Source organism: Symphodus melops (genome assembly GCF_947650265.1).
Source record: "Symphodus melops genome assembly, chromosome: 7".
Classification (NCBI taxonomy): Eukaryota; Metazoa; Chordata; class Actinopteri; order Labriformes; family Labridae; genus Symphodus; species Symphodus melops.
Window position 1 is genome coordinate 7,939,832 of NC_136697.1, and position 13,380 is coordinate 7,953,211.

A 13,380-nucleotide genomic window follows, 5' to 3' on the forward strand; every position below is an offset into this window, starting at 1 on the left:
AAGGCTAATGGGTATAGAGCAAAGCATTCAGTCTTGGTAAACAGGGATGTTTACTTAATTTAACATTTATCTAACTTTATACGTCGATGCATGCAAATCATCGTGACCTAATACCTCCCTCAAGATGAGTCCTAAAAGTTCACAGACCTTATCTTACCCCGAGGAAGCGTTTCCTTATGAAACTATCTACTTCACCGAATTGTGATCTCTGTCCAGATAATCAGGTCGGCTCATTCAAGCATATGTTTTGGGAATGCAGTGATGTAGCAACATTTTTATTTTTATTTTATTTTTATCAACATTATAAATGCATATGCTGCTTGAACAGGAAAATCAATAAAAAATAGATCACAAAAAAAGATGACTTCTAACAGAAATCTTCAACTCACTGAAAATGATCAATCTTTTTCCTTGTGGCGCTTTAAGCCAAGGGTTGGATCATTTCCGAAACTTAAATCCAGGTTGCTTCCACTGCTTTTTCCACGTGTGTAAATGGATAGGTGTGACATGCGGTGTTAAAAGTGCTCTGAGTATGAAGACTATACAAGCTCAAGTCCATTTACCATCGATGATCAAAATCTGGATGGTCTTTTTCTGATTGAACCGGCTGTGCACAGATCTTCCTACCACACTGATAGAGGCCAATCCACCCAGTTACACCTTAGAGAAGGAAAGAGGGGTGGTGGGACCGCTGCTATCTACAGATGGGCACTGAAAAGCAGGGATGTGGACTTTGGGGACATTTTAATTATTTGAACAATCTGCCACACTTTTAAACTGTCAGCCACATGTATTTGCAGGGACAGTAAATCCCTTTCTTAAGAGAGTTGGGTGTGTGAGTGTATGGGTTTTAAGCATTATATCAATACACCAACTCACAAACTGGATCTGACCATATCATACAGTCTGAACATCATCGTCTCATCTGTCGTTGACCGAACTCTATCTGACCATCATTGCAAAAAACGTCACATTACCCTTTAAGTGATCACAAGTTTTACATCACATATTACAAACCAACCCTGCCGCCACAAAATACCACCTTCGCACCATCCTGTGAACTGCAGTGCTGGAGTTACCGATTTTAATAATAAACTGAGGACAAAGCTGGATGCAGATGTTCCAATTAAAATCTGAAAAGGAACTAGAAAAAAAGGTTGCTTCATGGAAACAATAATGAGACCATTGCTCTGAAGAGAGACTACAAACGAAGGCAAGAAACTACAATAGAAGTGGATCTTCCTCCTTTATCATGTGATAACATGAACGACAAATTGAATGTTTGGCCACGGTTGGTGCTGTAAAGCTCAGGTAAGTATAGTAACAGACCTGAAGCCCTCCATACATTGACCCAACTACAACCTCCCTTTATTATTCTATTTTTTAAATTTAGAATAGCAAGAAGTCCTCGCCAAAGTAACTTGCTTCTTTCAGCTTGGTGTCTTCCCTACTGATTTGTTTTGGCTGATTAGGTTAAACCTCTTTTGGGAACCTGGGATACTTTAAAATCCAAGAATTTTAGACTAATTTCAAACTCGCCAATCATAAGCTTAATTTTAGAGAAACTAGTCTTTAAACAGCTGAGTGCATCTTTTAACCAAAAAACTTGATAAGAAATGTATCCATGTGCTTTTTGGGGTCCACGACAGGATCCATTTTGTTACCTATTAAATCTGTTTAAGTTCCCCCTGGGTGGTGTCTTCAGCAGGCACAGCATCGCTTTCAATCATCAGTCTTTTGATGTTCTTAATGTTATATCTTATACATTTGAACTCTGTCAATCATTCATAATGTTTAATGTTGAAATGTTTATTTATTCATAAACCAGTCTTGCCAACTTGAACCATTTTTGTTTGTTTTAAAAATGTCATCATTATAAACTAGAATATGAATATTTATTAACAATAATAATGATAATAATACATTTTATTGAGTGAGAAACAGTGGGAACCTTACACATACACACACACAGTTTATTCATTATGAGTTATGTTTGTTGACATATAAGGATGCTGCAGGGCCTTGAAGGACACCCGTCACTGCTCGGTTTCAGGGAGGGGTGGTTGTTCTTGTCAAATATTGAATAAAACTTCTTTGAACAGAAAGCAGGATCTGTTTGCCCTTTTAACATATACCAGCTTCTTCAGAGCATACATTTAACACATCACATACCATTCATCTTCAAATCATTTTTTTGCTATGTTCTGCCTTTTCTGTCTTCTGGCACAGCGTCGTAACTCCAGGGCTCAGCCATTAAGATGTGTGTATTACTCATGAAAGACACATTAATGACGCTTTAATGGCGGAGGTGATGACAAACTGAGCAAACAATTATTTTGTGAACACTGTCAGATTTTAGTCTAACCTTTAAATGTCAATGGGCAAACACACTGTTGATAACTAGAGCGAGGGAGGGATTACTGGTCGGAGCCACCTCTCTCTCCATCTTACCTGCACAGGTGATTAGCTCCACCCTGACTGACAGGATATAAAAAGTAGCATCGTCCAGGTGAATCTATCAGAGAAGGTCCTCCCTTCAGTTCAACATGGGGACCAAAGAACTACGATCCACATTGTGGCTCGTCTACATCACACTTATTGTTCATGCTGTGACTGAGGATGATGGTGAGTGACATCTTACTGTCAGATGTGTGTGTGTTCTGCAGGTAACAGGTCTATGTTCACGTTTGTGTGTGTTCTGCAGGTAACAGGTCTATGTTCAGGTTTGTGTGTGTGTGTGTGTGATAACAGGTCTATGTTCAGGTTTATGTGTGTGTGTGATAACAGGTCTATGTTCAGGTTTGTGTGTGTGTGTGTGTGTGATAACAGGTCTATGTTCAGGTTTGTGTGTGTGTGTGATAACAGGTCTATGTTCAGGTTTGTGTGTGTGTGTGATAACAGGTCTATGTTCACGTTTGTGTGTGTGTGTGTGTGTGTGTGTGTGTTCTGCAGGTAACAGGTCTATGTTCAGGTTTATATCGTGTGTTCATTATTCCCACTGGCAGATCAACACCAGAATGCCTTGTATGATGTCAAACATCGCAACAAGACATAAAACATGTTTTGAGCGATCGTACCTTCACACATCTTTTATGAGGCAAAGAAAATAATTTCACTTATATCCCAAAAGCTTGATCCACCAAATTCCTTCACTTACCAACCATCATCAAAATGTTGACATGGCGAGCTGAAGCACACCAGCGAGCATTTTTTTCCGTTGAACAGACTTCTAACAGACTTTTAATGTCTATGTTTAGACCAGACCTATAGCAGCAGCTACAATTGTATAGCCAATGTATCTGTACAGTCTTCTTTTTCTTCCTCCTTCATGAGATAATATCTTGGAGTGAGGAAGTTGTTTTATATAAGATGAGGGCACCATGTTTAGTCTATTTGGTAAATATAATGTGCCTCTGTAAAACTAGCAATCATTACAGTTTTATATATTTTTTTAGTATGCCTGCTCAGTATATTAACACAGATTAGTAGTTTTTTTGGGCCAGTAGCCATGACATGTCTTAACTGGTCATAGTGACATCCTTTGGGATATCTACATGTAAGCAAGTTAAAGCCTTAATAAAAAGAGTGACACATTATGTAAAGGATGAGGGAATTGACTATAGACTCCATTCCAATAAATGAATATTAACGGCGAGGCAGCTGAAGGTTTTCAACACTTTAAGTCCAAGACGAAATTCAGGTACAATAAAGCATGTCGTATCCTAATCCACCTTGTTTATATAGCACATAAAAAAGACAGAAGGGGAAAGAAGAAATACAATCTAGGACATTTAGCTGGAACAAGAACATGTTGAGTGTTTGTTGAAACAATATCAGGACTCAACAATAATAGTATTTTATCATACAAATGAAAACCTCGGCTGCTGTGTTCATGTTTCAGTGGATGATCACATCGACCATGTGTGCTCGACCTGGGGAAACAATCACTGGAAGACCTTTGATGGAGAATTCTTCAGACTGCAGTCCGACTGTATGCACGTCCTGATCTCAGAGTGTAAGGAAAACTTCGAGAGCTTCAACATTCAAATGAGACGCACAACAAAGGACGGCATGCCCATCATCAGCGACATCATGATGAAGCTGGACGGCGTCATTGTGGAGCTTTACAGCGATTTAGTGAAGGTCGATGGTGAAGAGTAAGTAAAGTCAATAGCTGGGGCCTCATGTATGCAGCAAAATACTTACGCACAGAAATGTCCACATGTATAAAAGTGTGCTTACGCCTGTTCTTGTGCACGTTTTATTTATACGACCCAATCTACTAAGTGCAGCTGTATGTGCCACTTGGCCCACCTTGGCTTCTCCCATTGATAACAATGTAAATCAATATAAATATTCTGCAACATATAGAACAAATAACAATGGAATATTATGCTGGCAAAAGGATCAAAATAGAAGAATGTCACTGACTGTGAAATTGGTGTGTACATCCCAGTGTTTGCATGAAACACATGGTATGCAACATTTTGGTATACCTGCTTCGTTTTTATGAGGACACTGGTGACTACACTATATCCCTTGTCTTCTCCTCTTCAGAGTGAGTCCATGAATGTTTTATTTCAAATAATTCATTTAAAACAAAAAAAGTTTAACTCAGCTTCAAGTTATATATCTGGACATTGTGTAATATTTCAAACTTATTCTTCACTGAATGACGTCTCCCACCTGGTCCTGATGCCGGCTCATCTGTGGTGGTCACCATGGCAACGTTGGAAATGCTGTCTTAAGCTAACTTTTAATCACTCTAACTTAATGAGGTTAAGAGCAGAGGTTATTTTAAAGCCTCTGGACAGATTATTACGTGACACCTGCCTGTCAATCAGGTCAGCCATGCACCTAACTATGCTTGACTTGGGTCATTCATAAAATTAAAACAAATGCATTATATAAACACTTGAAGTGGCACTTGTTCTGATGTAGAGTACAACATTACTCTGGGACTTTGTTTATCCCTCCACCTTAAGCAGCCGGTACACACTAGCGGTATCCTCCAGTAACACAATATACAACTATGTTCAAGAAACATGAGAAGTGAAGATTAAACAGTGAGTAAATCTCCGGCCTTAGATCCATCTTTTTGGTGTAACCTATCCCTCCTTCAGCTGAACCTAGAACTGACTTTCTGCATCTCCCTCTCATCTTACAGGCCTCCACTGTCAGAACAGTTATGTTTCGAATTAGACAATACCTCTCTGTGCCAGCAGCTGCTATCCATCTCATTGTGTACATTAACTCTCTGCTTGTCCGACAGGGTCGAACTGCCATACGCCAAATTCGGTGTGACTGTCAGGGCAACCACATCGGCTATCTTTGTTCACTCCAGTTTGGGAATTGAAGCCATCTGGAACATGGAGGACTCTCTGGATGTAAGAAGCACACACGTTATCACTTTGTTTCGACTTCTGTTCTTTCTTGCAGTATTCAAAACCAAACCATAACTTTTGTTAACAAGCTTGGAGGATCTGACTGTGCAACTGTATGAGCCTATTTCTCAAATTCTCTGCAAATGCAAGAAAATAAGACAGTTTAGGAAAGAATAGAGCCAAATAGACCCTGGAGCGTCAACATGCTGTTAAAAATGAATTAACTATGTAAACCAACTTTGTCACATATTAAGTCTAAATCAGCCAGCAGGGCAGAATGGATGACTGTATTTTTAGGTTGAGTGACCAAAGCAAAGCTGATATCAGGGCTTCTTCATGGCCTCATTTTGTCACAAATTATGGCTGAATCCAGTTCAGCCATAATTCAGCCAAATTGACTGGCTTTGGAGATGGCTAGGCTGGTGGAAAATTAGAGTTCCTGGAGACAGGTGGTAGTGACAGTGGTAGGCAAGTAATCTGCAAACAATGGCGGGACTTGACACAATCAAACAGTTATTGGTTCTCTGATCAGACAGAGAATGACAGACAGAACAGGCTTCCTGCTTGATAGTGGACAGGTATAATGGTGGGTAGATCCAGGGCAGGTGTGTTTATTTAAGACCCAGGGTACTCATTGAGAAATCCAGGGCAGGTGTATTGATTGGAAATCCAGGGTAGATGTTTTTACTTGGAGATCAAGTGTTGGTATGTTGATTGGAGATCAACAGATTGGTTATGTTGAGGATCCATAAACACTTGTTCAGGCAAACAAAAATAGACTGTCTAATAGGCATTATGAAAACAAATGACAAAAGTCAGTTTTAAAACAAATTTTTGGATTTTGCTTATAAATACTACAAACCTGTAGTAAAACTGTTTCATACGCAGGTTGTTATGGATGAAAAATTCCAAACCCTCACATGTGGACTGTGTGGAAACTTTGATGGCGTAGCCAATGATTTCATTCAAGAAGGTAAGGTCCTTGTCAACATTATCCTATCATACACAGATCATACACTATATATTATGGTAGTACTGTTGTTCATGGTAAGACTCCAGTCACTATGACACTTCTTACTGTCAGGGTTCATGTAGGTGAACTCAGCTTGTAACTATGATTGAAGGGGAAATCTACTATTTTTATAACTGAGCCTTTTTTGTTGGTCAGGAAGACCTAAAAACATTTTGTAATTGCTCTAGATCACTTCTCAAACTCAAAGAGCACGGGCCACAGCCATTACAATTATATCTGGACCACAAGTTTATATTATATTTCCATCAAAAACTAACTGCCAGTATGTGCAATATGCATTGCTGGTACCACAAATCCCAGAAGGCAGTGCAACATCAGCAGATCAAGACCTGTAGGATACATGGGCCTGTACTATGAAGCAGGATTTGAGCTTAGTGAGGTAACTTCAGGGTTAACCCTGTGTTTTCAGTCCTACGAAGGTCGTTCACTTTTTTTACCAGGGTATATCGCCATGGTAACTTGCTGTGCATAGCTAACCTGCCTCAGAGCAGGCTATGTTCAAGATAAGAGATCAAACTGTGAAATTCTCTGCTCACTGACCAATCACATCTCTTAATGGTGGAGCTCCCAGAGCTGATGGAGACACTTTGTGTGTCCCGTATGATTTTACATTATAGTCTGCAAAGTGACTGATATCCGTCATCCGTCAACAAAGACTAGAAAAGCACCAGAGCCATTTCGTTGTGTTTTTAAGATTTGAAATAGTGAATATCCCTCTTATGGCATTGATATAGTGTACCGTACATATATCTTCATGTCATTTTTTGTGTCCCCATGCCAATCTGTTTGTTATTATCACAGCTGCAGCTGAAACATAACTTCTCAAACTGTTGTAGTCGCCACATGAAAGAGTCACAGCAACACATTCAGTTCGGAGAACAAACAGGAGTTATTCTAGTCAGTTCAAAGGTGAACGATGGGAAAATATAATTAGATGCTGTTTGTTTATACTTACAGAATCTTGTTTTATTTTCTAGTTGTCCTTCCTACATTTGTTGCTGCAGCTGTGTATCTTTAGTCTTTGCGAGGCTGTTTGTCTAAAACGTCTTACTTTTATTGTAGTTTGCTCAGAATTTGTAAAATATGACGATCTGCTGACAGCAGACTCAGTGATGATTGTGATCAATTAAATGAAACTAACTACGCCCTTTTAGATGAACGCGCTCTTGGAAACTCTGCGTTTATTTCTCAGGTTGATAACCAGCTTAATATGATCGTATCTCTTATGTCAGTTTACTGAAAACAGATAACCCAAAGAGACCTTGGGTATATTAAACTTGCTTCATAGTACAGGCTCCAGGTCCCACTTCATGCTGCAACAGTTGCCAAACAAACAAAGAGAAATCCAAAGTCCCTAGCTCTTCTTGCATGTTTTTTTCTTTCATTTGCCTGAAATATTTGCACATTTACATGTGGTCGATCACATTTGAAATATTCTAATTTGGTGTGTTGTTGATGAAAAACAGAAATATTTGAAAGTGTCTTGAGAAAAAAAGAGGTTTCTGGGTGTTATGATTGCCTGTTATAAAACTTTAGGATTGGTAACTTTTAAGAAAGGATCTCCTCAGAGATATATGTGCTTTTTTAAAGATAAAGGTGGTTCTTCTTCCCCCTCAATCAGCACAGTGTTTGTTGTGCTACCCTACAATAATTGGCAAAATAATTCCATTTTGGTGTCTAACTGTGACTGTTCTGTTAGGGGTTGAACTCTCCGTGGTCGACTTCGCTGAAAACAACAGGGTAGACATCTGTGAAGTGGATGAGCAAAGCCAACTCCCATATTGTGCAAATAAGGTAAGTGTACACTCTTTGTCATCCTCATCATCATCATCATCCTCATGATGATAATCATCATTAGTAACTTTTTAGAAATCACTGAGATGTGACCTATATTTAAAATGATCTCGAGCTATTGACAGGCGTAGAGAAAAAAGAAAACCAAGAAGAACCAAAGGAGAAAAGTGAAAATGCAGAAACCACAATCACTTAAGCAAAGGAAATGTAGAATTTAAAAGCAGTGTATGTATTTTATACATATGCCAACAGTGAAAACATTATACTGTGACTGGGTTTGGATGTCTTGGGGTCGAAATAGGACAATGTTAAAAAGGTTTAGACGAGATCTCCTATCTTCAAATACTCCAACCCTAAATCAAAAACTTTTTTTTTCCAGGGAAACTGTCAGAGGATATTTTCAGCTCCTGAATTCAACAGCTGCAAAAACACTTTGGATCAGAAAGCCTTTGTTGACATCTGTCGGACGGATATGTGCTACAACGTGAACGATACATCCCCAATGCTCTGCCAGACAATCTCAGAGTTCTCCAGACAGTGTTCCCATGCAGGCGGCGAGCCGGAACAATGGAGGACTGAAAGCTTTTGCTGTAAGAGTGCACTCACCTAAAGATTTCATAACCTCTCTGAAGTGGATGTGTTTGTTCTTCGTTTGCATCTTCAGCATTTCCCAGCAACACTAAAGTGTTTGTCTCCACAGACAAGTCGTGCCCATACAATATGGAGTTTAAGGAGTGTGGCAGCGCATGTCCTGACACCTGCTCCACACCTCAGGCCAGCAAAACATGTCATAACCATTGCCACGATGGCTGCAGCTGCCCTAAAGGTACACACACACACACACACACACACACACACACACACACACATATGTAATACTTCAGTAACATGCACAAATTGCATGAAAGCGTGTGTGGTCATGTCCTGTTTTCAAACATATATGTCGACAGTAAGGATCATTTTCTCTTGGTCCTTAATCAGGAATGATCTTTGATGACATCAGTGAAAGTGGCTGTGTTTCAACCGATCAGTGTCCATGTGTGCACAACAACGAAGTCTACATGCCAGGAAGCTCCTACCATCACAGCTGCAGATCCTGGTGAGACTGCTGACCTTTTCAGATTGACCTTTCAAAGTGGACAAACAATAAGTCTGACGAATGGTGTTAAAAGCCGACATGGGGCGGCAGTAGCTCAGTCCGTAGGGACTCAGGTTGGGAACCGGAGGGTCGTGGGTTCAGAATCCCCCTCCCCACCAACAGCTCCGGAGCGCCTGCCAGGAGCAGTGCTTTTTCTATTAATGAATGTCCATAAGATCCTGTTTGCGCATGTGTATATTTCAGCCTATGTGTGTAGCATGATTACCAGACTATAAACACAGAATTTCCCCTTGCGGGATCAATAACATTAATTTTGATCTCATCATATTATTTATTTGTGTTTATTTACCCTGCTAGCCAAGCCGGATTGTCTCTTCTCTTTGTAAGCTGTTCTCAAAGTATACATGGCTGTAATGTAAATGTAATTGTAGTTCTGAGAGAAATGGCTGTGTTTCTGTTGACAGTACGTGTATAAAAGGTCAGTGGAAGTGCACAGAAGAGAACTGTCCAGTTTCCTGCTCCGTGAATGGAGGATCTCACGTCAAAACCTTTGATGGCAAAGACTACACCTTCCATGGAGACTGCTCATACATTCTAGTTCAGGTAAAAATACAACCCATACTCACCACAGTTATCCCATTGTACACATGGAGCATGACTGATGTCTATCTGTGCAAAGTAACACATTTCTGTGTGCTGTACAGCCGTGTGCTGTTTGTGACATTGATACTTAACGTTTTCTGTGTTTCAATCACAGTGAAGCATTTTTTTCCTATTTTTTTGGCAGAAAATTCCGGTCTCTGTATTCACGTTGCTGGTGGACCTTGAAAGGTGTGGCGTATCTGACAGTAAGACCTGCCTCCGATCTGTGACCGTGGCCTTAAACAACAACACTTTTGTAAGTTTCGCACACATACGAGCTTCACTTATTTGACCGATACCTTCTGATAAAAGCATGATCAAATCACTCGTGAAAATGTTTTTATTTTTATTTTCAATCACTAAGAATGAGGCATGACCCCCTATTTGGAAGAAATGCAAACCTTTGAAACATTAGTTTATAATAACCCACATCATTGACATCTTCATCACTATGATACATTGACAGTGATAAATGAGGCTGTAACATCTATTACATAACGATCAGCAAATGAAAAAATGTGAGATTGCCCACATCCCTTTAAGGACTCATTCTTGTCTTACTCTCCAGTCTTATGAATTAGATAGGGTTTCTTAAGTTTAACTGCTTTTCGATTGTATAACTCATTATAATAAAAAAGACAGTTTAGTTTTCAGACGCGTATGAGATCAGAAAGAACATTTTAAGGACTTTAACTTGAACCTTTTAATGGGTACTTTGTGTCGTGGAGGTGGGGCTATAGTTGTTGACTAAGACTGTGGTGGAGGGTCCCGTTGTGACATCTTCTCATGGGGCCCAGAAATCCTGGAGAAGCTCCTGTTTGTCTTCACTACATAACACCCTAAAATAGAGGGTTGTGATTGACAACTGGAAGCTCATGATGTATGAAAACACCACCAACATAGACACCGAGCAAGTCTCTAAAGGTTTCAAAATGATCTAAAAATGTGTCTCTCTACAAAATGACAGGTGTTGCAAATACAAGCATCTGGGATTATCCGTGTGAACCAGATTTATTCTGAACTTCCACTGTCTAATTGTGAGTATCTCTACATTATATCTCCGTAGACACACAGCATGTAACCAGTGATGACCAATGGAGTAACAAGTTATCGGCTTAACCAATTCACTGAAAAGGGACAGCAACTATTTTAAAATCTGCATTCAATCTTTAAATCTTTTGGGGCCTAATGATTATTAGGGTCAAAACGCTAAGTAATCACTCCAGGCAATACTTCAATCAGGAACTTTTCAATCTTAATTCTGTCTGTCAAATCTGAGTGTCTGTAAGAGTGAACAGCATAGAGACCCCAAATAATAAAAAATTATAAATGTGATTCTGGCCCATATTCCCATTAAGTTACAGAATAATGTTTTACATGACAATAGCAACTATCCAACAGTGAGATATACTTGAGGTTGCAAAGCTCTGACACATGTTCGATGTTTCTCTGCAGCCGACCTCGTAGTGTTCAGGCAGTCATCCAATTACATCTTTATCAAGCTGAAGATTGGCATCAAGATTGTGATCCAGCAGTTGCCAACCATGCAAGTCGTTGTTATGGCTGATTCTTCACATAAAGGAAGTGTTCAAGGTATGCTTCCAAAATATTGTGCATAGAAATTACAACTTAGCAAATATAACATGTAACTTTATCTTACATTAACCTTTTTTTTTAAATCTGACTTGTTGCACCAGGTCTGTGTGGGAACTTCAACAACAAGATGAATGATGACCTCAGTGGTAGTTCTGGTCTGGTCGAGGGCACTGCCATAGCATTCGTTAACTCGTGGAAAAACATAGCCCAGTGTCCCAATATACCTACGCGCTTTGGACATCCTTGTAACCATGGCATCAACAGGGGTAACACTCCGCCTGTATTTCATATCATCTCATATTAGAGAATCTACACCTCAGATATATCCTTGCCTTGTTGTTTTCTAATAACCTCATTTCTGTCTTTACACGGTCACAGAACAATTTGCACGGTATTGGTGCTCCAAACTGTTGGACAATAAAGGAGTGTTTGCACCATGCCACCACGCAGTTGACCCTAACTCATTCAAAGACGTGAGTCTCCACAAACAAGACCAAAATGATGAATAAACCTAATATAAGATCCTTCATTCTTTTATCCCTTCCTGATGTGTGTCTTTACAGATCTGCATGTACGACAGCTGCAACTGTGACAACAGTGAGGACTGCATGTGTTCTGCTGTCTCTGCTTATGTGCTTGCATGCTCAGCAGCAGGAGTCAATCTCGGGAATTGGAGGAAAGATATCTGTGGTGAGAAGAACAACAAGGAGCATTTTTTTTAAACTTCCTATTGTCAGATATAGGTTTGTAAAAAGCAGATGATCACATGCAATATGAAGTAATCAAGAGCAGCACGTTCAATGTGATTTATGAAGTTATTAGGGGTAGGTGAGCAATAACGACATGATTTTAAAGAAGCAATATGTCACTTTGACCTCTACTGTTTAAAATGGGTACTGCGGTCAAAAGTAAAAAAGTTGAAGAGCTGCCCATGTCTCTCCTCTATCAGGTCAATACACTATATGTCCGGAAACAACAACCTATCAATACAACATGACCAGCTGTCAACGAACCTGCCGATCACTCAGCCAACCTGACTACTCGTGCCAGGCCGGCTTCGTCATGGTGGACGGTTGTGGATGTGAAGAGGGCACCTACATGAATGACAAGGGCAGATGTGTGAAGAACACAGACTGCCCCTGCTACGATAAAGACAACATCATTCCTGCTGGAGAAACCGTGTTAAAAAATGGGAAAAACTGGTAAAGACAAAGTGTAACCTTGAAGTGCAATAACTAAGTTTACAGAGAGCCGTACAGTTTCACTCAGTCAGCTCGGGTGGTGGCAGGTCTAAGGTAGACTCATAAGAGAGAGCCTTAGTGATGGACACATGACTTGACAGCTGTAGCACAGGGTGAAAAGTTATCAACTTATCAATGTCAGATAGGACGCCTGATGGTGTGTGAAGATAATCTTAACAGTGTCTCTTTATCTGTCCTCACAGTTTCTGTAGACATGGACATCTAAGCTGTGCAGGAGGATCAGACACAGGTTAGTATCACAAATATATACTACTTGTGTGTGTGTATATATATATATATATATATATATATATATATATAAATGCATCAAAGTCAAACAATAAATAAGTTGTTTAAAACAAGTGTTGTTTTTCCACAGGTCCACCTCAATGTGTTTCCCCCATGGTGTACTTTAACTGCTCCAATGCTGAACCTGGAGTTACAGGGACTGAGTGTGAGAAGAGCTGCAGCAACCTGGACATGGCTTGTGTAAGTGTGTAAAACTCACATGCAAACAGTGGATTGTGGCTGCTAGTAGCGCCAAAGACTGTGCATCATTTTCTCCCTCTATCTGCGCAGTCTCCAGGGCTG

General features: G+C 39.9%; 1 protein-coding gene across 1 annotated transcript in view; it reads left to right on the plus strand.

Annotated features, from left to right (window-relative positions):
* Positions 1-2,546: 2,546 nt before the first annotated feature.
* Positions 2,547-13,380, plus strand: part of LOC306827189 (mucin-5B-like) — a gene marked incomplete at its 5' end in the record, with an annotated part of 49,695 nt that continues 38,861 nt past the window's right edge. The window contains 15 exons of the mRNA XM_079348859.1: positions 2,547-2,625; positions 3,902-4,157; positions 5,273-5,387; positions 8,726-8,801; positions 8,876-9,037; positions 9,193-9,310; positions 9,775-9,913; positions 10,920-10,989; positions 11,408-11,545; positions 11,650-11,814; positions 11,927-12,021; positions 12,112-12,238; positions 12,498-12,750; positions 12,993-13,039; positions 13,169-13,278. Coding sequence (XP_079204985.1) covers positions 2,547-2,625; positions 3,902-4,157; positions 5,273-5,387; positions 8,726-8,801; positions 8,876-9,037; positions 9,193-9,310; positions 9,775-9,913; positions 10,920-10,989; positions 11,408-11,545; positions 11,650-11,814; positions 11,927-12,021; positions 12,112-12,238; positions 12,498-12,750; positions 12,993-13,039; positions 13,169-13,278 — 1,950 coding nt within the window. The remainder of the gene's footprint in view (positions 2,626-3,901; positions 4,158-5,272; positions 5,388-8,725; positions 8,802-8,875; positions 9,038-9,192; positions 9,311-9,774; positions 9,914-10,919; positions 10,990-11,407; positions 11,546-11,649; positions 11,815-11,926; positions 12,022-12,111; positions 12,239-12,497; positions 12,751-12,992; positions 13,040-13,168; positions 13,279-13,380) is intronic.